The sequence below is a fragment of the Anolis carolinensis genome, chromosome 1 (assembly GCF_035594765.1).
Source record: "Anolis carolinensis isolate JA03-04 chromosome 1, rAnoCar3.1.pri, whole genome shotgun sequence".
NCBI lineage: Eukaryota > Metazoa > Chordata > Lepidosauria > Squamata > Dactyloidae > Anolis > Anolis carolinensis.
Window position 1 is genome coordinate 355478346 of NC_085841.1, and position 25900 is coordinate 355504245.

The following is a 25900-nucleotide window of genomic DNA, read 5'->3' on the forward strand; positions in this document are numbered from 1 at the left end:
ATTTTGAGGCATTTTAGTACTGATATGTTGGATTTTGATGTCCAAGCCAAAATATTGCACAAAAGAAAATGAGAGAGGAAGAGAGAGGTTGACAAACCAGGAAAAAAGTATTATTGTAACAGTGCTATGAAATAACAGCTGGAGGTTCCAGCAATGGATTCAAATTGCAGGAAAAAAGATTCCACCTAAACATTAACAAATCTTCCTCAGAGAAAGAGCTGTTTGGCAGTGGAATATGCTACCGCCTGATAGAATGGTGGAGTCTCTTTCTTTGGAGGTTTTTCAGCAAAGGCTAGATGGCCATCTGTCAGGAATGCTTTGATTGTGTGTTCCTGCACGGCAGAATGAAGTTGGACTAGATGACCCATGTGGTCTCTTCCAACTCAACTTTAAAGGAGGTAATTACAGGGTGCTAAAAACCATTCCCAAACAATTTCAGTACAATGGACAGATCATCAAAGTCCAGAATGGATCATCAGGAACTACCAGTAGCTATTCACTCCATGTTTCAGTAATGCAATTGAGACCCGTTCTACACGGCTGTATAAAATCCAGATTATCTGCTTTGAACCGGATTATATAGCAGTGTAGACTAAGATAATCCAGTTCAAAACAGATAACGTGGGTGTCCTGCTTTGATAACCTTGATTATCTGGCAGTATAGAAGTGAATAGAGCTGAATAAAATCTCACATTATCTGCTTTGAACTGGAATATATGGCAGTGTGGACTATGATAACCCACTTCAAAGCCGATATTGTGGGATTTTCTGCCTCAATATCTTGGGTTATATGGTTGTGTGGAAGAGCCTGAGTCTAGACTGGGAAAGTAGAATATATTTGTTTTTCATTTCCCCCTAAGAATGGGACCTTAAAAAGGTAACTATTTTTAAAAATGAAAAAAATTAAAACATACAAATACTAAACAATAAAATAGAGTTAAACCAGTTAAAATATTCAATTCAACAATTCAGTTAAAAGGCAATTAGAATCATAGACTTGGAAGAGTTGGAAGAGACCACAAGTGCCACAAGTATGTTTGGGAGTAGAGTTTAGTCATGGCACAATTGGTTGAGAATTGCAACTCTATTAATAGTTGTGCAGACATAAAGCTTATTTTTACAAGTTTAGCAAATTAAAAAGAGAAAGAAAGAAAGAGAATGTTAAGTACATTGATGGACTGCCATTTAAGAACCACCCATTCAAAGTCTTATTTCCATTCCAAATTAAAATAAAATGATAGTGGTAAGGAGTATATCCCAGAAAAAGAATTGCCCAACTAAGCGGCTATCATAAAAGAACCTGACAGCAGATATTTTACAAACCTCAATTTTTGCTGCCTTTTCATTAAGGGTTTCTCCATCTACGCTGTGGAGCAAAGAGAGTGTATTCTCTAATGAACTCTTCACGGCATGTATTTCCTCATTAACTTTGGCCCGGTCTTCTTTTTCCAACTGCACAGCATCCTTTTGCTTTTGAACCTTTTCACGGATCCTGTAAATATTACATTTGGAATTTTATTAAATGAAGGCATCTGTGGAAAACAGCATCTGAACTCAAAAGGTACATATACAGTGTAGAATGAATACAGTTTGGCACCACTTTAATTACTACAACTCAATACAATGGAATCCTTGCAGAGATTGAGGGACCAAAAATGTCCATTTCCAGAGCTGAATGAAAATGCAGATGGGCATGCAGACATGCACCAGGCACCAGATCCTATTCAATGTTGATAGCTAAATAGGCTCATTCTTAGGGTGCATCAACACTGTGGAATTAATCCAGTTTGGCACCAATTTAATAAGGCCCAGTGTTATGGAATCATGACAACTGTAGTTTTATAGGGTCTTTAGGCTCCTCTGCCATAGAGTGTTTGTGCCTCACCAAATTACAATTCCCAGGATCCCACAGTACTGAGCCATGGCAGTTAAAGTGGTATCAAACTGCATTAATTCTACAGTGTAGATACATCCTAGCATACTCCAATGTCTGCACTTTCCAAACGTATTAGATGGTCATTCATCGCAGGATGATGAAAGATGTAGTCCAAGACATCTGGAGTTCAATACATTTAGGGGAGAGTAAGTGCCATGCTACCACTCTCTAGGTTTTATTTATTTATTATTTATTTGCAGTATTTATATTCCGCCCTTCTCACCCCGAAGGGGACTCAGGGCAGATTACAATGAACACATATATGGCAAACATTCAATGCCAACAAACAAACAACATATATAGACAGACACAAACATTTTTTCCAGCTTCACGATTCTGGCCACAGGGGGAGCTGTTGCTTCATTGTCCACTAGTGGCTGTACTTCCTCATTCTTTTCCTCATTTGCTGTCAGTTTTATGATGTTGTAAATTAGTTAAATTAGCCTCCCGCATAAAGCGTACCTAAATTTCCCTACTTGATAGATGCAACTGTCTTTCGGGGCGCATAGGTCAACAGCAAGCCGGGCTATTTAATGGTCGGGGGCTTAACCCGACCCGGGCTTTGAACTCATGATCTCTCGGTCAGTTGTGATTTATTGCAGCTGGTTACTAGCCAGCTGCGCCACAGCCCGGCCCTGATGTTTTATCAATCTAAAACATCAAACATTTCATGCCAGTCCATTTTATATAGGTTTCTCATTTTTGAAAAAAAATATTGATTTTATCTTGGGATACTGAGCTTTTTATTGAACATGGATTTTATCTTCTACCAAAGACAGAATATTTCAACAAAGACATGCAAGATGTAGTCCAGAGCAGGGCAAAGCAATCCCCAGGCCCTCAAAGTTGCTCACCCTTGATTTATACTTACTCTTTGATCCGCTCTTGCATGGCCTGAATTTCATGCACAACAGGAATGTCTTCTTTCTTCCCAGGAGGGCTTTCGGGGACACCCAGGATGCTCCTTAAGCGCTGAAGGATCAGGCGCAGCAACAACTTCTCAGCATCCAAGCTTTCCTTGTAATAGTTTGCACAATCCAGGAATTCATCCAGCTCTTCTTTAGTGGCACTTTCCTTTTCTTTTGGGTTTTCAGGCAGTTCGTCCTGTAGATTGTCTAGAATGATTGTTTCTCGTTCCATCTAAAGAAGCCACAGCAGGAGAGTGAACCAATTGAGCTATTAAGGCCATGATCTTATGAACACATTTTCCTAGAACAAAGCACCATCAAATCTGCACTATCTCAGATTTCATTCTGAGAAACATGCTTAAGATTGCTTTAGATAAATCATTTGATGTAACAGAAAAATATAATGGCTTAAGATTATTATTATTTATTCCCTATGCAAATCAGTTTATCTATATATATAAAAGGGTAATGAAATTTCGGCCTAGGACAAAACAACAAAACTACACATCCCAGAAACACTAAACTTGGCAGCACAATCCCTCATCCATGCCTCTACGTTCATACAACAAAAAGAAAAGAAAAATAAAGTCCTAATTAGAGGGAGAGGAATAATTGTTTTTATCCAATTGCTGCCAGTTAGAAGGCTAAGCTCCATCAGGGGAAAACCTTTACCTATTACCTTAACTACCACCAATACCTCAATACTTTATTTCCCATACCACCATACTTCGCCACAGCAACGTGTGGCCGGGCACAGCTAGTGTACATATATATAGTGGGTTACCAGAGAATAGAAGGCTTTATATTATAGCAGCAGCAAAAAATATAGCTGTCTCCACTCTTTCAGCTAGTCCACAGCTGGCTTTTATAGAAAAACCTTTGCAGAACAATATTTTTTCTGGACTTATTAGAAATTTGGTACAGTACCATTAAATCTAGCAGATTTCACACCTACTAATATCAACTTGCGGGGCACCAAGATACAGCAGCCTACAAAGTTTGTAAACTGACCTATTCAGGAATTTTAAAATAGACTTAACAATGAACAGTAATGATGGCATTTGTTGTTATTGTTTGCCTTCAAGCTATTTCAAATGTATGGTAACCCTAGGATGAAGCTATCATGGGCTTATTGGGGAAAAGATTTGTTCAGAGGGTTTTGCCATTGCCTTCCTATGAGGCTGAAAGGTCATCCCATGAAAAGGAATTTATATCCCAGTTCTGTGGCCTCCTAATCCAAAACTCAAATCACTATACAATGCTGACTCTCCAAATGGTGAAATTATACATTTGATGAAATTTGGATATAAATTTAACTTGCAGTTTTCTAACATTTTACTTAAAACTGACTTTATCCATATTTACTCGAGTGTAATGTGTCATCGAATCTAATGCACATCTCAGTTTTCAAAACCCTGAAACCAACATTTGCTAACAATATAATGTGCAGCAGCAAAAACTGCACTTTTTGTATTATGGCCATTACAGTTGCTGCCTGCTTAGAATTCTTTCTTTAAAAACAAAAGTGTTGAAGCACCAAAGCTCCTAGCAATAGAAAAGAAAACTCTATGGTGTAGAAAGAATCTACTTTAACTGCCTTGGCTCAATGCTATGGAGTTATGGGGCCTGTAGTTTTACAAGGCATTGAGTCTTCTCTATCAAAGAGTGTGGATGCCTCAACTAACTACAAATCCCACTGAGACATGACAATTAAATTACAGATGACATCCTTCAAATAGGAACTCCAGATCTCCTATTGCTTTGGCTCAGCACGAAGATGACCATATTATGCGAATCTAATGTGCACCCTAATTTTGGGAAGGTGATTTAGCCAAAAAAAAGGTGTGTGTTAGATTCAAGTAAATATAATAACCTGTTCCTTTTAAATAATGACAATGTGGGTCTTGGAAATATAACTGTAACAACTTTCCACACTCCGAATGGACAGAGAAATTATAGGTTACTAGCTTTGCCCGGCCACGCGTTGCTGTGGCTTGTATGAATCCTTTGTTGGCCAGTTGGAATAGCAGTGAATAGCCTTGCAGTCTCAAAGCCTGGCTGTTTTCTGGAGTAGCTGGAGCTTTTTGTTGTATGAACGTAGAGGCATGGGTGAGGGGTTGTGCTGCCAAGTTTAGTGTTTCTGGGATGTGTAGTTTTGTTGTTTTGTCCTAGGCTGAAATTTTATTACCCTTTTATATATATACTAGCTGTGCCCGGCCACGCGTTGCTGTGGCTTAGTCTGGTGGTGTTGGTCAGTCTACATTAGGTTGTATTTATGCTGTGACCTCCACCCTTCTTTATACTCACATTAGTAGTAGTATTTGAAGTCTGTTACCTTCTTCAATTTTTGTGTTGATTGATAATTGGTTGAGATCCCTGTTCTCTTTGGTTTGTTGTTAGTTGCAATGTCTGTTTCTGCTGAGTGTGGTTTATATTTTTATTGTGGTACAATAGTCCTTTTTTTGTTTTGCCTGTGTAGGTGTTTATTAATATTGTTGTTGTTGTGGTCATGAAGGTTGGATAAGTTAGATGCTACTGTATTGTTTTTTGGAGGCCCAGTGTAGCACTGACTGGCCTCTCAGCCTCAGTGCCTGGCTGTTTCTTGCCTGTGATGGTGTTGATTCTCGTTGCTGTTGTTGTTGTCATTGTTATTATTGTAATTGTTTTTTTGGAGGCCAAGTGTGAATGTAGTGATTGGGGAGGTGGATGAGTTGTGTTGTCAAATTTTGTATTTGTTATAGTCACAATGCGTTGTTGTGAGTTTTGTGGGTCCGGATTGTGGTTTTGTGGTGTAGTTGTGTTGTTACAACCGGGAGAAAAGGCTTTTGTGTTGTGTTGTCAAGTTTTGTATTTCTGGGGCGTTTAGTTGTGTTGTTATAGTCACGATGCACTGTTGTGAGTTTTGTGGGTCCGGATTGTGGTTTTGTGGTGTGGTTGTGTTGTTACAATCGGGAGAGAATGCTTTTATGTTGTTGCCAAGTTTCATATTTCTGGGGCATTTAGTTGTCTTGTTATAGTCATGATGCGTTGTTGTGAGTTTTGTGGGTCCGGATTGTGGTTTTGTGTTGTGGTTGTGTTCTTACAACTGGGAGGCAAGGCTTTTGCGTTGTGTTGTCAAATTTTGTATTTCTGGGGCGTTTAGTTGTGTTATAGTCACGATGCGTTGTTGTGAATTTTGTGGGTCCAGATTGTGGTTTTGTGGTGTGGTTGTGTTGTTACAACCGGGAGGCAAGGCTTTTGCGTTGTGTTGTCAAGTTTTATATTTCTGGGGTGTTTAGTTGTGTGCCAAGTTTCGTATTTCTGTGGTGTTTAGTTGTGTTGTTATAGTCACGATGCGTTGTTGTGAGTTTTATGGGTCCGGATTGTGGTTTTGTGGTGTGGTTGTGTTGTTACAACCTGGAGGGAAGGCTTTTGCGTTGTGTTGCCAAGTTTTGTATTTCTGGGGCGTTTAGTAGTGTTGTTATAGTCACAATGCGTTGTTGTGAGTTTTGTGGGTCCTGTGTGGTTTTCTGGTGTGGTTGTGTTGTTACAACTGGGAGGCAAGGCATTTGCATTGTGTTGCCAAGTTTTGTATTTCTGGGGTGTTTAGTTGTGTTGTTATCGCATGATGCGTTGTTGTGAGTTTTGTGGGTCCGGATTGTGGTTTTGTGGTGTGGTTGTGTTGTTGTAACCTGGAGGCAAGCCTTTTGCATTGTGTTGCCAAATTTCGTATTTCTGGGATGTTTAGTTTTGTTGTTATAGTCACTGCGCAAACAACTTTATCATTTTATATATATAGATATACTAGCTGTGCCCGGCCACGCGTTGCTGTGGCGAAGTATGGTGGTATGGGAAATAAAGTATTGAGGAATTGGTGGTAGTTAAGGTAAAGGGTAAAGGTTTTACCTTACATTAAGTCCATTATAAATGGGTTATATAGCTGTATGGAAGGGCCTTGAGTCTACACTGCCATATAATCCAATTAAAATCAGATAATCTGTATTTTATAGGCAGTGTGGAAGAGGCCTAAGTGAGGCCTAACTCTGCCTGTCCCCTGGGCTGAGTGGGTTGCTAGGAGACCAAGTGGGTGGAGCTTAGCCTTCTAACTGGCAGCAATTGGGTAAAAACAATTCTTTCTCTCCCTCTAATTAGGATTTTATTTTTGTTTTCTTTTTGTTGTATGAACGTAGAGGCATGGATGAGGGGTTGTGCTGCCAAGTTTAGTGTTTCTGGGATGTGTAGTTTTGTTGTTTTGTCCTAGGCCGAAATTTCATTACCCTTTTATATATATAGATAGGTTATACATACTGCAACTCCATCCCTGAATAGAAGAGGCATGATAAAGCAGTCTAAATAAGTATTTATTCCAGGATTTGGTTCCTACAGTGGCCCAAAAATTGATTATGAAGCACTGCCTAAGAATTATAATTTTTTTGTGATGTGTTGTGAAGTTCCGGCATATATGTAAGTTCTCTATCTGCTTCAACAAGAGAGCTGAAAATGCTTTGAGGCATTGCTGAGCATATCAAGGAAAGTACATAAAGTATAGACAAAGGGTCACAATTAATATGTTACTCCTACTAACATAATGGTGGGTGATGGCTTCCACAGAATTGGAATAAGAGTTGGAACGGGCCAGCAAGAGCCAACTAACCAATCTGCTGTTATGTAGAAATCTTTAACTACTGGGAGATGCCCATCTAACTTCTGTTTAAAGACCTCCAAAGAAGAAGAGCCCATTGTCCTTCAAAGTAGTTAAATCTTGCAGAGGCAACTCTTACAGTATGGAAATTCTTCCTTGTGTTCTGTTTTTAGCAATATGAATTAACTGATTTGTTTCTATATTGTATATTTATAATTTTACTTGGACCTGATGTATACTGTATGTTGTGTTTATATTGTCTGTTTGGCTAAGGCCAATTGGCTGATCAATAAAAGGGTTACACGTGATTTGTTTCTAGCTTCAGAAGCAGTAAAACCAGCTCACTCCATCATCTAGAAGTCTTTCTGATCCCCCAGTTCTAGATCCAGATTTTGAGGACTAAAGACAGGATTGCATGCATGCCATGAGTATACTCTGGGATTTAGCTAAAGTCCTAGCCAAATATTATATTAATTTGACTTAAAATAGTATGTCAGCCAACAACCTTGAAATGTGTTGTCGAAATCATGGCCGGAACCATTGGACTGCTGTGAGTTTTCCAGGCTGCGTGGCCATGTTCCAGAAGCATTCTCTCCTGACGTTTCACCGACTTCTATAGCAGGTATCTTCAGAGGTTGTGAAGTCTGTTGGACTTCAGGACAGTAAACAAACAGGGGAATTCGAGACAAGAAACAATCAGGGCCAGCTAATCATTTCCCAGAAAAGGAGTTTCCCAGGCAGTAAGCAGCCAAGCTTTGAAGTTACAAGGCCATTCAATGCTAATCAAGGTGATCAGTTGCAACATTCACACTTGCCTGCAACTGACCTCACAATCTCTGAGGATGCCTGCCATAGATGTGGGTGAAGCGTCAGGAGAGAATGCTTCTGGAACATGGCCATATAGCCATGGAAAACTCACAGCAATCCAACCTTGAAATGGTTGGCTATTTGAGAGGTAGGGGGTGAATCCAAAAGACTCACTTCTTCACTGATGGATTTCCATTCTTGGCTCTGTTCTTCACATGTGCCCTCCCATTCTTTTGCAGCATTAAGTAGATAAAGCCACTTTAGCCACAGTGTTGACGCAACGGTGCACATCAGCAAGCCATCGCTTTCTTTGCACATCAAACTCAGGTGTCCTGAATCTTGCCTCAGCTTCATGAGATCCTCTTCGGTTGAAACAAGTCGGGAAACCTGCATCTTTAAGGAAAAAGGTACATAAACAATAAGTTCTCACAATTTATATGGCAACTATATGGCATTACTACTTAAGAGAAAGTCCTGTTGAGTTCAGATATGTAAACATAAGCCTGTAGCCTTTTTTCCCTTTCTTTCAGAGATCATCATGTCACCTTCAAGATGACATGAGGTGCATCTATACTGTAGAATTAAAACAATTTGACACCACATTAGCTGCCATATCTCAATGCTATAGAATTAGCCTTCTCTGTCCTTTAGCCTTCTCTGCCAAAGAGTACAGCTGGCTCGCCAAACTACAAATCCCAGCATTCCATAGCATTGCGCCATAGCAGTTTGAGTTGTGTCAAAATGTTTTCACTCTACAATGTTAATAAACAAAATAATATAACAAAAATGTTACAAATACTTTAAAAAACCGCTAAAAGTAGAATAGAAACCTGCAATCATTAATAACCACTAGTAATTCTGACAGCCAATTTGAGCAGAGTATGACTACTTAAAGTTTATTATAATTATTTAATAAAATCTTTCTATCCTGTTCTCAGGGCAGCTTGCAATAACATCAAAATAAATAATAACAATAATGACAAACAATTTGAAATATATTCAATCATCTATATTTTTAGGTTTTAATTGTATTACATTGGTTATACTGTAAGCCACCTTGAGCCTCTTTTTAGAGTGAAAAAGTGGGGTATAAATAATAAGGATAACAACAACAACAACAACAACAACAACCACTACCACTACCACCACCACTAGATTGTAATCCGGGAAACTCTCATTTAAAAATGCCAATCATACCTCAATGTTCACTCACTCTAAACAAAGTTAAGCATTACTGTTATTATTATCCTTACCTTGCTCTGTTCTGACAGTTCTAAAGCTTCTTTATAAGACACTGGAATGTGGCCCATAGCTTTCTGAAGAACCTTTATCACATCATTAAGATCAGCACAGATCGAATCTTTGGATTTTTTGAAGTGTTGGTATTTTTCCAAACATCTATAGATGCAATAGTATAAAGAAAATAGTTAGAAACATATCAATTTTGTTCATATGGTTGACCCATACACAGATTTTTAAACACTAGTATAAACTTAATGTGTGTGAAAAATCCCTGCAAAAGTGGAAAAACTGTGAATTAAAAAAAATCTAAGTTTATTTCCTGAGAAAACACCTCTTTAGAGATCTCTAGGACATAGTTCAGATCTTCCAGCATGACTCTGCTTCTGCTAGTAGTTAATCACATAATAATAATAATAATAATAATAAGAAGAAGAAGAAGAAGAAGAAGAAGAAGAAGAACAACAACAACAACAACAACAACAAAACAATAACCTTTATACACCGCTTTAGCTCTCCTGAAGGAGACTCAAACCAGCTTACATTAAACTAGAATTGAACTGCAGGACCTAGATAGGTGTCTGCTATAAATCTCCAAGTTCTCCATCATGATGCTATGGTTATACCTGGAGAACCCAGAGATTTCCAGAGAGTACATATTAATCAAGTCTGCAAAAGTTAAAATAACTAATATAGAGAGGCAACTGTAGTGTGAAAGGGCCCCGGGTTTACCTCGGCTTCATGTTGTCTTTATTTGCTATCAATATGACTCTATGAGTGAGAGACCGTCATGATCCTTTCATCAACAACCTCATACATACCTTTGCTAATAACAGATAATTAAATTGAGAAGGAGCACAGCTCAGTGATAAAACATATTGTTAGACTAAAATACCCTAAAGGAAACTGATATTGACTGATCTTGGAAGCTAATCCGGGTCAGTACTTAGATGGGAGATTGCTGTTGCCTATATTTAGGAGGAAAGTAATGGCAAACCATCTCCAAACCTTTCTTGTCCAAGAAACACCTATGAAATCTATCAAGTCACTATTAATCAATGTGCAATAAGAACATTTACAGTGTACTTTACTAGTTACATTACATTGGGGCATGGCTGATCCATCATTCATTGACCTTGGGCCAGTCACTTTTTCAAGTCAGGGTGATATATTGGTTTGGATATTGTGAGATCATGATTCAAGGCAATGTTCAACAATGGAAACACATAGTTGCTCAGCTTTCGGCGGGGGGGAAATGCACTCTGAACAAATCCTGCCAAGAAAACCCCATTACAACTTCTCCTTAAATCTTCCTAAGTCAGAAACTACCTGAAGGCAGGTCACAATAACTCATATATTTCAGCGATAAGGCCCAATTGCCCACATCCCCAGGTAGAGTTTGGAGAGGCTCCTGCTGGAAATCTATAAACAAAACTGTGCTAAGCAATCCAAATGTCCAACTAAGTACTGATAAAGTTCTGATATTCATGAATTGTCAAAAAATGTTGACCTACCTCATCAAATCAGATCTTCTTTTTTGAGCCTTTTCTGCTACTATTAAGTTCCCAGCAACAAGTTCCCCGAGTGTTTTTTGCAGATGCAGATTGGCTCTTTGTTTAACTTGCTTTTCCAACACAGAAGTCAAAGCTTCCACTTCAGTCTTTGCAGCCTCAAACTGCTCTTGTGTCTGGAGAATGGGGAGGAGAGATTCCTCTTCCAGTTCATCCAAGCTGAGCGCAGGACTAGAAAGAAGGTCTTCACACTGACGAAAGAGACCAGCAGCTTTTTGCACAGCTTCACTGTAACACCTCACAGTCCCAAAGGCTTCATCTATGGCATCCTGCATACGGAAGAACAACAGTTGAAAGAAAAGGCACACAACAAGTCAGTACAGGACAAAAAAGTCAACTTTTTCTACCAAATCTTTTTCTGTCCTGGACACTGATATTTACCAATGCAGCCCTACTTAAAATCCTGCCGGGCTGTGGCGCAGCTGGCTAGTAACCAGCTGCAATAAATCACTACTGACAGAGAGGTCATGAGTTTGAAGCTCGGGTCGGGTTAAGCCCCCGACCATTAAATAGCCTAGCCCGGCTTGCTGTTGACCTATGCAGCCCCGAAAGACAGTTGCATCTGCCAATTAGGGAAATTTAGGTACACTTTATGCGGGAGGCTAATTTAACTAATTTACAACATCATAAAACTGCCAGCAAAACATGAGGAATGGAATGAGGAAGTACAGCCACTACTGGACAGTGAAGCAACAGCTCCCCCTGTGGCTGGAATTGTGAAGCTGGAAAAAATGTTAAAACGCCTCTGCGTCTGTCTATATATGTTGTTTGTCTGTTGGCATTGAATGTTTGCCATATATGTGTTCATTGTAATCCGCCCTGAGTCCCCTTCAGGGTGAGAAGGGCGGAATATAAATACTGTAAATAAATATCAATAACTTTTGCTAGTATAATTTGAGTCTCCCTTACCCAGAAACCCAAAATCTGAAATTATACAGAAGCATAACCTTTTTGCTGCCAAATGCACACTTCTGTCTTTTGGGAAAAGGAACTAGAACAGGCATGGGCAAACTTGGGCCTTCCGGGTGTTTTGGACTTCAACTCCCATAATTCCTAACAGCCGGTAGGCTGTTAGGAATTGTGGGAGTTGAAGTCCAAAACTCCTGGAGGACTGAAGTTTGTCCATGCCTGGGCTAGAAGATACATATCCAGCATCTGCTGAGCTTTTCCTCAAGGAGTTATGATGGAGGAAATAATAGTGCTAATAGCATGTCTGTCTGTGGACACTACATTACATTATCCTACAGTACAACAGGGCCCCATATCCGCAAGAGAAACATTTTTGGATTTAGTGTAAACACAAAATCCCAGATGACAGCAATCCTACTGAAATGGATGATTCCAGGAGAAGCATAACATGGAATCATGTTGGAAGAGCTAGACAGAATGTATTTTTTCAGGCATTGGTAAGGGAAATTGAGAATACTGGTCCTGCGGATAAGAGGATTACTGTAATTATTATTAAATATATTAACTATATTAATATGTTTTTCCCCAGTTTGAGATATAAAGTGGATAAGTACCATACGCAAAAGTCAGACCTTCCTCGATAAAAAAAAACAACTCCCCGAAACACAGAGGAAACATGACACAATTTGTATAGACCTCACATAAGTCCAGACAAATGAGCTATGATATTTTTGTTTGAAACAGTCAAGGTGTACAGAGTCAACGGTATTAAAGCTTGGAAAGGTTTTTGACTAGAAATCTTCAGTAAGCATGGGCAATATTTTCTGTAGTTCACTATGGCTGGCAAATTGGGTAATGGAATCCCTCAAAGCCATATCCAAGCTCTTACACTTTAGGATACATTGATCATAGTGTCAGTTTTCTATAGTAAGTTAGTTCTATGGCATTATGCAGATGGATCTAAGAATGGACAGCCCTTGTAGTCTTTTTGAACTAGTCTATGATTCCATAGGAGTTCTTGTTATTATGGCCAAATGTGTTAGCTGTTCAATGTACAGAAAGAGCCTGCTTGTACTAGTGACCCTATCTGGAGACATCTGGGCATCACCTGGGTAACGTCTCTGTAGACAGCCAATTCTCTCACACCATAAGTGACTTGCAGTATGTTCTCAAGTCGCTTCTGACACTATAAAAAAAGTGACCCTATCTGATACGTTTTGCATGAACATGGCAGTCTGAAACTCGTGAAAGATATGAAGGCTGAGAATGAACTGGAAGAGTGAATTTTCTTCTGCTGCCAAACTGTTTGTACAGTTCTTAAAGTGAAGATGAGTAAAACTCATGCACTTTGATTTTCAACTTGCTTCTGCACTATGTAATCCCTGGGAATCTGTCTTTCTGTAGCCTCTGCTTTTTAAGGAGGGGGGCAACCCAAACCAAATGCCCCATTTAACAGCAATGGAGTATGTGACCAATTGGCCAGGAATATGTGTTGTCGAAGGCTTTCATGGCCGGGATCACAGGGTTGTTGTATGTTTTCCGGGCTGTATGGCCATGTTCTAGAAGTATTCTCTCCTGACATTTCGCCCACATCTGAGGATGCCTGCCATAGATGTGGGTGAAACGTCAGGAGAGAATACTTCTAGAACATGGTCATACAGCCTGGAAAACATACAACAACCCTGGCCAGGAATGGTTTCAAAAGAACTAATTTGGGGGCCCAATTCTAACATTTGCTCTGAGGGAATGCAGGGCCCATCAGCAAAAGAACCGGAATGCTTCTCTGCCATGTGCCATCTGCTGCATCGTTTACCACCAATAAAGCTTATCTTATAGCAAGAACACATATCAGTGTTCCTTACCAAATAACTCCTGGAGAGATGTGGAAATACACCCAGTTCCAGAACAGAACATTTTCCAGGCTCTGGATGTGACCAATGAATCACCCAGGACTACTTACCCTACGTGAAGCAATATCAGCTTTCAACTCTTTTTTCAGATTTCTCAGTGTCTCTAGTTCTGTCCCCAAAATATCAAGGAAGGGGCTTTTTTCTTCCTCAGACTCTCTTTGTAATAACTCTTCCACAGCACAACATTCTGCTTCTGCTGCATTTTCAAGCACTTCGCAATACATCCTTTCACAGGGAATCATCTGAATCTCCAAGTCAAGCAAAAGGGGCTGTTGGAGCTCAGACTGAATTTGCTTTAAGGTCACCAAACTGTGATTCACAATGCTCCGAAGCCCTTGTTCAGGTTGAAGCTTTTCTTGAGCAGCCAACATCCTGGATTCGATCATCTGAGTTACTCCTTCTATTTTTGCCCTCAAGCTCTTTATTTCCTGCATTTTGGCCTCTTTGAGAGGGATGGAAAGAGATTCATTTTTATCTAATATTCTGAGTGCCTCCTGAGTTAAGCGTTTGCCATGCTGCACTCGCCAGCTCAAAATCTTTTCTGGTATCAGATTGGTTTCAGAGGTGACATCTGAACAGTCTTTCAGGGCATTGCAGTTTCTCTGTATATTAGATACAATAGTCTCAGCTTCATTAAGTGCCGTTTGATGTCTGTCGTACTCTGTGGAAAAGCTCTCAAAGCATTTGACCCTCTGCTCAAGGTGATTTTTCATTTTGCACAGCTGGCTTTGCAATTCTCCAAGGCACGATGCATCCCAGTTCAGACCCAGAAATTCCCAGATCTCCTTGTATCTGTCTAGGTTTGTCAAACATTCCAGAATTGATATAGTTCTTTCTCTAAGTGCATTCCATTTACTCTTAAACTCTTGATTCATAGGGAACAGTTTCTTTTGATCCAGTTCCAGCTCATTACACTGAAGGCAAAGGCTGCTGAGATCCCGCTGAAGTGCTATGATTTTTTCAGATAATTTTTCACAGGTATCTATCTTGTTTTGTACTGTAAAATCCTTAATCTGGATTAGCCTGAGGGCTCTTTTTGCTCTGCTCCTGAAGCTTCGTAAACAATCACTGAGAAATAATTGCTCAAATATTTTTAGCCCCTGAGGTGGATCTTTGCAATTTGCATCGACTAATCCTTCCGTTTCCTGAATCTCCTGAGAGAGCTCTTCCGAGACAACTTGCCATGGATCCATCTCGGACTCGACACTTGCTTCGCCTGCATCGAGTCTGGACATGCTCTCCGCCTTCCAAAGTTGGCTCTGAGCTTTTTCTACATCTGCAAAAAGCTTTTGTCTCTTCTCAAACTGTGGTTTCAGCTGCTGCACCCTCTGAACCAATTTCAGCACGAGACGCCGGTGACAGGTTTGCAACTCACGTGCAAGGAGGCCGAGAGCGGAAAATTCCCTGGGCACCAGCTGGGGAGCGACAAGACGGGCTTCCTCCACCAGCTTCATAACAGCCGACTCTTTCTCTTTAGCAACATTGATCAGAGCCTGGCAGCTTTGGATCTGCAGCATCAGCTCACCTGGGAAAAGCGCTGCCTTCTCATCAAGCTGGAGCTCTAAGTCTCTTGCCCATAAAATGGCCTCTTCGATCTTCTTGGCAATTTCCGGCCTGTGAGAATAGTTGCCCATCATCTGGACTTCCTCTTTCGGAGTCAGCTGCTCCAGTTCATCCACTTGGTTCTGCAAATTGTTTATTTGACTTTCGAGAGCTGTTTTCCCTGCATCACTCCAAATCCTTTTCATCTGCATTTCAATGCCTCTTCTCAACAAACAAACACTGTGTTTGAGCATTTGTAGTTCTGGGCCCATCAGGGCTGAGCACACAGAGTCTCCTCCATTGGGTGCATCCAAGCCTGTTCGCAATCGGTGCTGCTCTTGGATCTTATTTTGGAGATCCTGCATTTTGTCTGTAAAGAGCTTGAATTCATCGGCTTCTGCCAAAACCCAAAGCTGTTTCTTTTGAAGCGAGTCTTCCATTTGCTGCCACCATCTCTCTACTTGATCCACTTGGCTTTCTATTAATGCTTTGTCCATCTTGGTTAGATGTCTAGATAGACTTTCTTGTTCAGTTTTCAGCTTGTTCAGAAGTACTCTCTCGTCTTCTATGGAGGTCAAGCACTTCTTAATGTTCTCAAGGACAATGGTATCCTCCATTGGTCCCCTTCTGTTGGAACAAAAAGAATTAAAATGTATTTAATATACTTTTTCTAGAGCTATTTTGACCAGTACATATGGTCTAACAAGAGGTTAGAAACACTGCTTCTTAAACTGTGGGTCCCAACCCCAAATGGGATCACCTTAGTTCAGTGTTGGGGTCACAAAAATGTGGTATCTGACCCATTTATACAATTTTTTTCAGCAACAACAGTGTTTACAATGGTCTCCGCAGCACATGCTTCCCCTGTACTCCACAAAAAAGAAAAATTAGCCAGTTTAGTGATCCTTGGAAATGATTATTTATTATCAGTAAATGTTTGCTTTGACACCTAGTTTATATAGTCACAGAGAAGGATGTGAATGGAAAAAGTTTCAAAACCCCTGGTTATAAGTACATGTCATAAGAAACAACTAAGAAGAGACATGACTTATATTGTTCACAATTTCTACAACAAGAGTAGATACAATTATGATTTAACTGTAGTCAGAACAAATAGATGTCCTAAGACAGGTTAAGCTATGAGTGATCCCTGGCCATGCCATGGAAATCCGTAATCAAACTTTCAAGATTAGAGAGAGGGTAATTTTCATGCCAAAATGGCCCCAAGCTGCTTACAGAAGTGGTGGCTGGCTTTCCGCCCTCCCGCTGCTATCTTCAGCCCAAAACTGGCTGAAAATCATGATGAGAAGTGATGTGACTTCAACATACCAGTGAAGCCTCAGGGAAAGAGTTAAAATCCTACTCATTCCCTTGTTTATCCCTGCTTTATGTCAGCATTTGCAACTTCCTTCTAATGAAATCATTTTAAAAAACCAATCTCCAATCCTTTGTTCTTGCCTTTTGATCTTTTGATTTCCCTCGTCTTCTGTATCAAGAAGGTTGCTGGCTGGAAAAGCATAACACCATGGATACCCATAACCTTTCTAGTTTGGAAGCTAAATAATATTATCCTGGTTGGTCCTTGGATAGGATCTCCAGGTAAGGCTAAAAGAGAATCCTATCTGAAACAGTCTGAATCAGTGTAAAGTGGTTTCCTGTGCTCTATGTACCTGAAATGCATACAGCCTGGACAGAAAGTTCATGTTCCTAAAATCATAAGGTCCTAGAGGGTCAATCCAATTTGAGGGACTAATACAAAGCTCATCAGGTCTTCTTCATGCCTTCTACCTGGGCACCTTATTGCTGTGAACGTCCATAAGCTAAACCTTCACACAGCAGTAGTAATCCTCATCGTCATCATCATCATAACCTACATCTGATTTTCCCCCTCAAACTGGTGTTCAAATTTAGGATTATATTTCCCACCCAGCATGGGAAGTGCCCATGTTGCTCAGGGAATTCTCAGATTTGTAGGGTATTTTCCAAGTTTTGCCATTGATGTATAAAAACAACTCATGTACTCACATTTTTAGGTTCTCTTTTTCTGCCGAGAAACGTTTCATTGAAGATTGGACAGCAGCAAAGCATTCTTGATAGTTATTAACTAAATCCAGCTGTTCTTCCTTGGCCTTTTTAACAGCCATTAAATCCTGCAGCAGTTTATCCCACCTGGAAGAAGCCACATGTTGTGGATCTGACTTGCTTCTTCCTCCAGCTTTTGCGTGCTCTCCTTGTAACAGTGACAAAGCTTCAGCTCTCTGTTTTTTCAGATGAGCACACAACGACTGCAACAAAAATCCAAACAGAGAAGTTTCAAAGTAAATTTAATGTAAGGAAAACTTTCCTCTGATATGTAAGAAAATCCATTTCTTTTGGATAGGAAGACAGAGAGTAATTTTTCAGTGGCAAAAAGTGCACCTTTCTGGGCCTGCAATAAAGTTTTGTGGCTGAAATGACTACATGAAAATGGTATCTCCTTCTACAAGCTTTCCTAAGCTATCAGATCTTTCATGAAAGATATTTCCTTGGCCATGCCACCATGAGAGGTGTATGTTTGGTGGGGACACAGAAGAAGGCCTTCTTGATGGTTGCTCTAAGGCTCTGAAATTTCCTCCTACAGAAAAATGTATTGGCTGCCTCTGAAGCCAACACAGGTAAGATTTGTCCAAACAAAAAGCAGAAATAAAGCAACTCTTTCTGCTTTTTGTTTGGACAAATCTTCAGCCATAAGATTAAGGCAGTGGTTCTCAACCTGTGGGTCCCCATATGTTTTGACCTTCAATTTCCAGAAATTCTAACAGCTGGTAAACTGGCTGGGATTTCTGGGAGTTGTAGACCAAAACACCTGGAGACTTACAGGTTGAGAACCACTGTGTTAAGGCTTTCATACATTTTTCTTGGTGGTAAAGCATTCCATTGTGTTAAAGAAGGACAACATGGATTTCAGATTGCATGAGACCACAGCAAAATCATGGTGAATTGAGGAATTGCTACTTCCATACCTCAATTTCTTTGAGATGATCATTCACCAACACAATATCTAACTCTGCAGTCCGGAGCTTCATCTCATTGACCTTTCGTTCCATCTCAGCATATTCCGTAAGGATTTTGTCTTCAGGCAAAAGGTTCTTCTGGGAAACTAGTTCTACTCCTGAGACCTAGAGACAAAAAAAGTTTCTGAATAAATGCACCACTTTAATATGTCTTAAGAAATACTGAGACATATGATGCTTCTGCCTCCACCCCAGTTTTATTGTTACCATGGTCCAAGGTGGTACTTTAGGCTGAGATTTTCACAGAGATTTTCAAAGTGTGTGGGTGGGAGGAATTAAACTTGCCTCTTCCTAATCCTAGACTGACACTCAGTGGTGGCTTCAGGTTCCCATGCCATTGGTGAAATGAATCCACTCAAGATTTTAATCCAAACTTTAATGGCAATAAGCAAGAACTGAACCTATTTTGAGGACCGGGTTGTGTAAACTGAAAAAAATCTTTTGAAGTTCAGACTAAAACTCATGATGTGAAAGCCACCACCAACCAGTGTCATCTTAAACCCTCAGACCACATGGGTTCCTTGTAAAGCAAAGAATGATAGTATAGCCAAACCCAGGCACAATCAAGCTGAAGCACATAAAACGGGGATGTGGAGGACACACACACATATATCTAGTGTCTCCACCGATATGGTAAATTAATCACGAGCACATAATTCATTACAACCCTGGTATCCATTGAACCGATATATGAGGTTTCACTTATCCAGTTTTGCTAATTTGCTTATTTGCCCATTCAAATAAGTACCTTCTGCACTAGCTACAACTTATTCTTGTTTTGCCATTCTTCCCAATGAAAATGATATACTGTATATACTCAAGTATAAGCCAACCCGAATATAAGCCAAGGCACCTAATTTTACCACAAAAAGACCAGGGAAAACATTGACTCCAGTATAAGCCGAGGGTGGTAAATTTCAGAAATAAAAATTACATTAATTGAGGCATCAGTAGGTTAAATACTTTTGAATATTTACATAAAGCTCAAATTTAAGTTAAGACTGTCCAACTCTGAGCAAATCATTATTCTCATCTTCTTCAATGTAAATGTGCTTATGTATCCTTTTAATAAGAATATAGTAAAATAATACACATAATAATAATAATAATAATAATAATAATAATAATAATAATACTAAATACAGGAAAATAATACAAGTAATAATAAATAGAGTTAAATAATACAGTAGAGTCTCACTTATCCAACATAAACGGGCCAGCAGAACGTTGGATAAGTGAATATGTTGGATAATAAGGAGGGATTAAGGAGAAGCCTATTAAATATCAACTTAGGTTATGATTTTACAAATTAAGCACCAAAACATCATGTTATACAACAAATTTGACAGAAAAAGTAGTTCAATATGCAGTAATGCTATGTAGTAATTACTGTATTTATGAATTTAGCACCAAAATATCACGATGTATTGAAAACATTGACTACAAAAATGCGTTGGATAATCCAGAACGTTGGATAAGCGAGTGTTGGATGAGTGAGACTCTACTGTAAATGCAATAATAATAATAATAATAATAATAATATCAGAGTGAAATAATAAATGTATTATTAATAATGATAATAATAAGAGTAAAATAAATGTAATAGTAGCAACAATAATAGAGAAAAATAATAAATGTAATAATACCAATAATAATAGAGAAAAATAATAAATGTACCATATATTCTCGAGTATAAGCTGATCCAAATATAAGCCAACAAGGACCCTCACCCGAGTATAAGCCAAGGGGGGCTTTTTCAGTCTTAAAAAGAGGGCTGAAAAACTAGGCTTATACTCAAGTATATACAGTACTTTGGCATTATTTCAGATATCTGTGCAAAGTCCGGGAACATGTATGGGAAGAAGTGTTTTGAAACTACTTGCTGCCAGACTGCTGCCTTCACATTCTTCCCTAACACTTAGAAACTGGGTAGAAAAACAGCAAGGAAAATTAAGTTATGGAAAATGGCTAAATTAGATGACAAACTGCCAATGTTCAGTAATGGCATTTAACAACGTGCTTCCATGAAGCTGCGCAACAACAGAGAATATTACAGCACTCTCTGGGGAGAATTGTCTAATGGACGAGGGAGTGGGGCTAGCCCCCCTTATTTTCCCATTCATTACTGGCAAAGTGATGGGAGGCATTTCCGAATAGCCGTGCATTGCTTGCAATTTCTTTTAATAGCCAAGTCAAGCTTGTGGAGACGATTGTCATCAGCTGCCGTTTGTCCTGATCTCTGCAACCCCTGTCCATTCTGGATTGTTAAGTCTGGGAAATTGTAGGCATCTACCCAACTGCCTTTTACCTCCCGATAAATGGATGAATGTGGTGAGTATGAAGGGGAGATGAGGGACAGAGAATGAGGACACCAAAAAAGAGGGAAAAAAGCCCTATGACCTTTGCAGGATAGTTTTTGAAATGCCAATTGCTTTCTTAATGGAAAGAACTCACATGGTAAAAGAAGAAGAGAATAAAGGGGAAGCAAAGGTCAGAGAAAACCAAATGTATACAGCAGAATCTCCCCGTTAATGTAAGAAAGGAGGGTGTTGCTTAGAGCTATCGTAAAAGTCTGTAAATCTGAAAGTTCTCTTTTTATCTTGCTGTAATCCTATCATTCCTCTGTTGGGGTGCATAGGATTTTTTCTAGAGACTTTGGCAGCCAGAGAAAGGCACTGTACAAAAAAGTATTGAAACTGGTGGGTTTGGGGGGGGGGGGGGGTACAGTAGTAAATCTGGCTTAACTAATTCACTTGTATTTTATCTTTCTCCTAGAAGGGAAATCCAAAGTTGCGTTCACGGTTAAAACAAGGTGTGACTAAAAGCTTTTACGACTGTCAACAGAGTTGAAAGACAAATAATACCATTCTCAAATGACCTGGGCGCCGCCGGGTCCCCAAGCTAGTATATATATAATTTTGGCTCGAATTCCACTTAAAAATGTACCTGTTCTGACTTACATAAAAATTCATCTTAAGAAAAACCTACAGAACTGATTTTTTCCCCAGAACTTGGGAACTGCCTGTAGTCCAACCCATTGGCAGTGCAATAATCCAGTACCAAAGTATCCTTGAAAAGTGACAATCTAACTTCTGTTTAAAAAATTCTTTAAAAAGGAGTATCCACCATATTCTACAACTGTCCACTGTTAGGTAGCTCTTACTTCAGCATATTATCTGTATGTTTAGAGAGAATTTCCTTTTTTATAATTTGAATTCATGGGTTGTCGCTGCATCTTCTCGGGTGGAAAAATGAAAGAAATCCATTGCAACGTCTATATGACATCCTTTAAATATATAGCAATATTATCATATCACCTCCTTGTCCTCTTCTGCAAGTTAAAACATGCCTAAGAATACATATACACGCAGCTCACTGTCCATTGACACTCAGCTATGATCAAGAGCTAACTCAGCCAAGCTCAGAAGAAAAAGAGCACCATGACATCCTCTCCACTAAACGGAAACATCCCAGAACATCAACTCTACTTACCCATGTTACATTAGGATATGGAAAGGAATAGAGCAGTGGTTCTCAACCTATGAGTCCCCAGGTGTTTTGGCCTACAAGTCCCAGCAATCCCAGCCAGTTTACCAGCTGTTAGGATTTCTGGGAGTTGAAGACCAAAACATCTGGGGACCCACAGGTTGAGAACCACTGGACTAGAGCAACAAGAGAGGACCTTTCTGGGACCCCTGTTTATAGTAGAGACCACGGAACCAGGATACTGGAAAGTATAGATGGAAATGTAGAGTAGTACTACTCAACGTGTGTTGTCGAAGACTTTCGTGGCCAGGATAAAAGGGTTGTTGTATGTTTTCTGGGCTGTATGGCCATGTATTCTCTGCTGATGTTTCACCCACATCTATCCTCAGGATACCATGGTCGATGGTATCGAAAGCCGCTGAGATGTCCAAGAGAACCAACAGGGTCACACCCCCCCCCCCCCCCGTCTAGGGGGAGTGTGGAGGTCATCCACCAAGGCGACCAAAGCCACATCTATGGCAGGCATCCTCAGAGGTTGTGAGGTATGGAGAAACTATCATGTCAGACTACACAGAGAAGCCATTGAAATCCACAAACATGTGGACAACTTCAACAGAAAGGAGGAAACCATGAAAATGAACAAAATCTGGCTACCAGTATTAAAAAAAACCTCAAAAATCAGAACAGTAAATAAGGCGCAACACTCAGAAAACAGAGGAGTTCCAGACATGAATCAATCAGGGGCAGCTAATGACTCTGAACAAAGGATGCCCCCAGGCAGGAAGAAGCCAGGAGATGAAGCTATTCAATGCTAATTAGGTGATTAACTACAACATTCACACTGGCCTCCAACTGACAAGAGTTCTTCTCTCACCCTGGACTTTCCACAGATATATATAAATCTTCCTTGCTTAGTTTCTCCATACCTCACAACCTCTGAGGATGCCTGCCATAGATGTGGGCGAAACGTTAGGAGAGAATACTTCTGGAACATGGCCATACAGTCCAGAAAACATACAACAACACTACTCAAAGTGATGGTCCATTGACCAGTGCTAGCCACAAATGTTTGACTGCTAACATGTAGCAAGTTTCCAGGAAACAAATCAACAAATGGAGACAATAGGAAGATAAGGCTAACACACACACATACATTAGATAGGCTGCATAAAACTATTTTTAAATTAAAGAACAACGATCAAGAAAAATTATGGGTGAAAAATTAGAAAAGCATATCACAACAATTATATGTATTGCATAAAACTGGAATAACTAGAGGTTTCCCCTTTGAATTCACTTACTGTTCCACATTCTTGAAATTGTTTTTATCCGTATTGTTATTATCTGTAATTGTTAACTTGTTTTATATAGTACTGCAAATATTATAGATGTTTGGCTGAAAAGCTTGATTTACAATTATATTCCGATTTCATATCTGTATTATATCTTCTTTCGTATTTTTTCAGAAGGCAAATCCTTGGTAGGATTGTTTTGAATCTATTCATGCCATGACATGTCATGTAGATCAATGGTGCTATATAGGTGATGAGGATAACAATGACTAAAAAGAAGGGGGAGGAGGTGGCGACAAAAACAGGAAAAAGGAAGCTCATGTTGAATGTTTACTATCTTAAACAACACTTACTGGTCTTCTTTCTTGGACTTCCATTGCATTGTTCTCTTCAGCATCAAAGAAAAGTTTCTCTGTTGTCTCTTGAGTTTGCCCATCATCAGAAAAAAGGTTATTTTGTTTGAAGGCATTGTTCCTAGTCTCTTCTTCCATGTTCCCAACTTTAATTTTAAGATGCTTCTTGCATATACTGTGTGGTGCATCCATCTCATCCTTAATACACATCTCCTCTTTGAGGATTTCAATGTCAGCTATAATCCCCTGAAGTGTGTCTTCAATTCGACAAAGAGTATCTTGCTGTATCTTAAGTGAAGAAGATAAACAGAAAAGAATTACAAGGTGTTTGAACCCACCAAAACTCCATTGTTGACCTCTGTAAAAAAAAAAAGCAGAGGAAAACCCATTATACTGGACCGTGATTTCAGAAATATCCTCGCTGTTGAAATGAATGGAAAGACTTTTAAGGAAGAGTCTTCCATATATATAACAGTATTCACTCAAAAATATTATTGGATTAAGATACAATGCTGCAACTACAAAAAACACACCATATTCATGAATGATATACTTCCACCATGGGTACCTGAAAGCCCAACTACAACTGAAAACCATTAAATTATCTGACTTCTAGTTCCATAGAGATGCACTGGAGGACCTGGAGGATCCCAGAAAAGTATCTCTAGCAATTTGGTAGGTCCTCCAACACAATTATATGGTAACTTCCAGGCAAAGCATGGCATAGAATCGTGCTAGATATGGGTGGTGTGATTACAGGGATCTTCCTGCAGAAATGCTTTTCTAATAAAGACAATGCTAGCGATTCATTACTCTGCTTTCTTCAGCAATGATTCCAGATCGAGTCTGGAGGCATTAGCTTTCTTGAATGACTGAGTGAAACTATCCTTGAAAATGTCACTCAGCCCTCCACATTTTCTGGGGTTTGGGGCAAAGGACTTTCACAAAGGTGCAACTATATAGTTGGCTTCTGCTAGTACAGGCATGGGCAAACTTGGGTCCTCCAGGTGTTTTGGACTTCAACTCCCACAATTCCTAACAGCCGGTAGGCTGTTAGGAATTGTGGGAGTTGAAGTCCAAAACACCTGGAGGACCCAAGTTTGCCCATACCTGTGCTAGAAGATGATCACAGAGTCATACTGGAGAACGTAGTGATTGAATAATCATATCTGTAAATAATCAAATCTGTAAATGTCAAAGCCACCAATGTGAAGGGATAATTTTGCTGCAGTACCACAGTCTACAAGGTATTGCTGTTGTTAAAGTTTATTTTGAACAGCCTCTAAGCAATGGCAAACTTCTTCTGAAGAAACCTTTTCAAGAAAGCCTTGTGATAAAGTCACCATAGGTTTCAGGTGACTTGAAGACACACAGTAACAACATTTTTAACAGGATATCAGGTTGTAAAATCATTGTTTTATAATAGAAAGGCCTCCAGACCTGCTTTGGCTCTTCATCGTTGGGATCCCAGAGCTCATCCAGAGTAGCTCTCAGGTGGGCCATCAGCTCTTTGCAACGCTGGTATTCTTCTGCATGGCCTTCTAAGAGTATTGCTGTACTCTGAAATTCAAGCAGTTCCTACACTTTAATATAATAATGCCCAATGCGGATAAAAATTACAAGTATTTTCATCAGAAGCTAAAACACATTGGTTTTTTTCCATACAGTTTGTAACAACCCACTACACTCTTGTTGCTGTCCTCTTGTGTACAGAACTGTAGTTTGTAAGGGTTCCTCTGATTCATGGGGCTTTTTCACACATTTTAATTGTTATGGTTCCATTTCAGTTTAGGAAAAATATTATTTTAAATTATCAGCAAGAGAGTTTTAGTACCTCCCCAAACTACAAATCCAAGGATATCACTGGATGTGGCCATGGCAATTAAAGTGGAATAATAGTGCTATACAGTAATTGTGCAATATGAAACTTCCTTGATCTCTGTCTTATAGTTATTCAACATACAGAGCACTGTATTTTTTTGGGGGGGGGGCATTTAGATATGCAGCAACTGACCTACAATGAACACATGCAACTAGAATGAAGCAATCAAAAATCAGGTGTATCCTTTGATTCATTTTTTATAGAAACATATGAACTGGACCAACCTAAGAATCATCTATTCAAAACCCTTATTTGTGCAGAAACACACAGCGAAATCATAATTAAGAGGTGGCAATCTAACTTTTGCTTTAAAAGCTCCAACAAACGAGATTAAGTACTTTCATCCAACAAAAAGAACACATTTTGGAAGGAATTCCAGCTCCCAGGATAT

General features: G+C 39.5%; 1 protein-coding gene across 1 annotated transcript in view; it reads right to left on the reverse strand.

Annotated features, from left to right (window-relative positions):
- The window catches only part of syne2 (spectrin repeat containing nuclear envelope protein 2), a 325700-nt gene that overhangs the window by 138629 nt on the left and 161171 nt on the right, over window positions 1-25900 (reverse strand). Inside the window, exons 42-51 of the mRNA XM_062967506.1 lie at window positions 25068-25187; window positions 23628-23915; window positions 18446-18601; window positions 17469-17728; window positions 13952-16070; window positions 11026-11351; window positions 9526-9670; window positions 8447-8665; window positions 2808-3076; window positions 1324-1492 (exon numbers count right to left, since the gene is read on the reverse strand). Coding sequence (XP_062823576.1) covers window positions 1324-1492; window positions 2808-3076; window positions 8447-8665; window positions 9526-9670; window positions 11026-11351; window positions 13952-16070; window positions 17469-17728; window positions 18446-18601; window positions 23628-23915; window positions 25068-25187 — 4071 coding nt within the window. The remainder of the gene's footprint in view (window positions 1-1323; window positions 1493-2807; window positions 3077-8446; window positions 8666-9525; window positions 9671-11025; window positions 11352-13951; window positions 16071-17468; window positions 17729-18445; window positions 18602-23627; window positions 23916-25067; window positions 25188-25900) is intronic.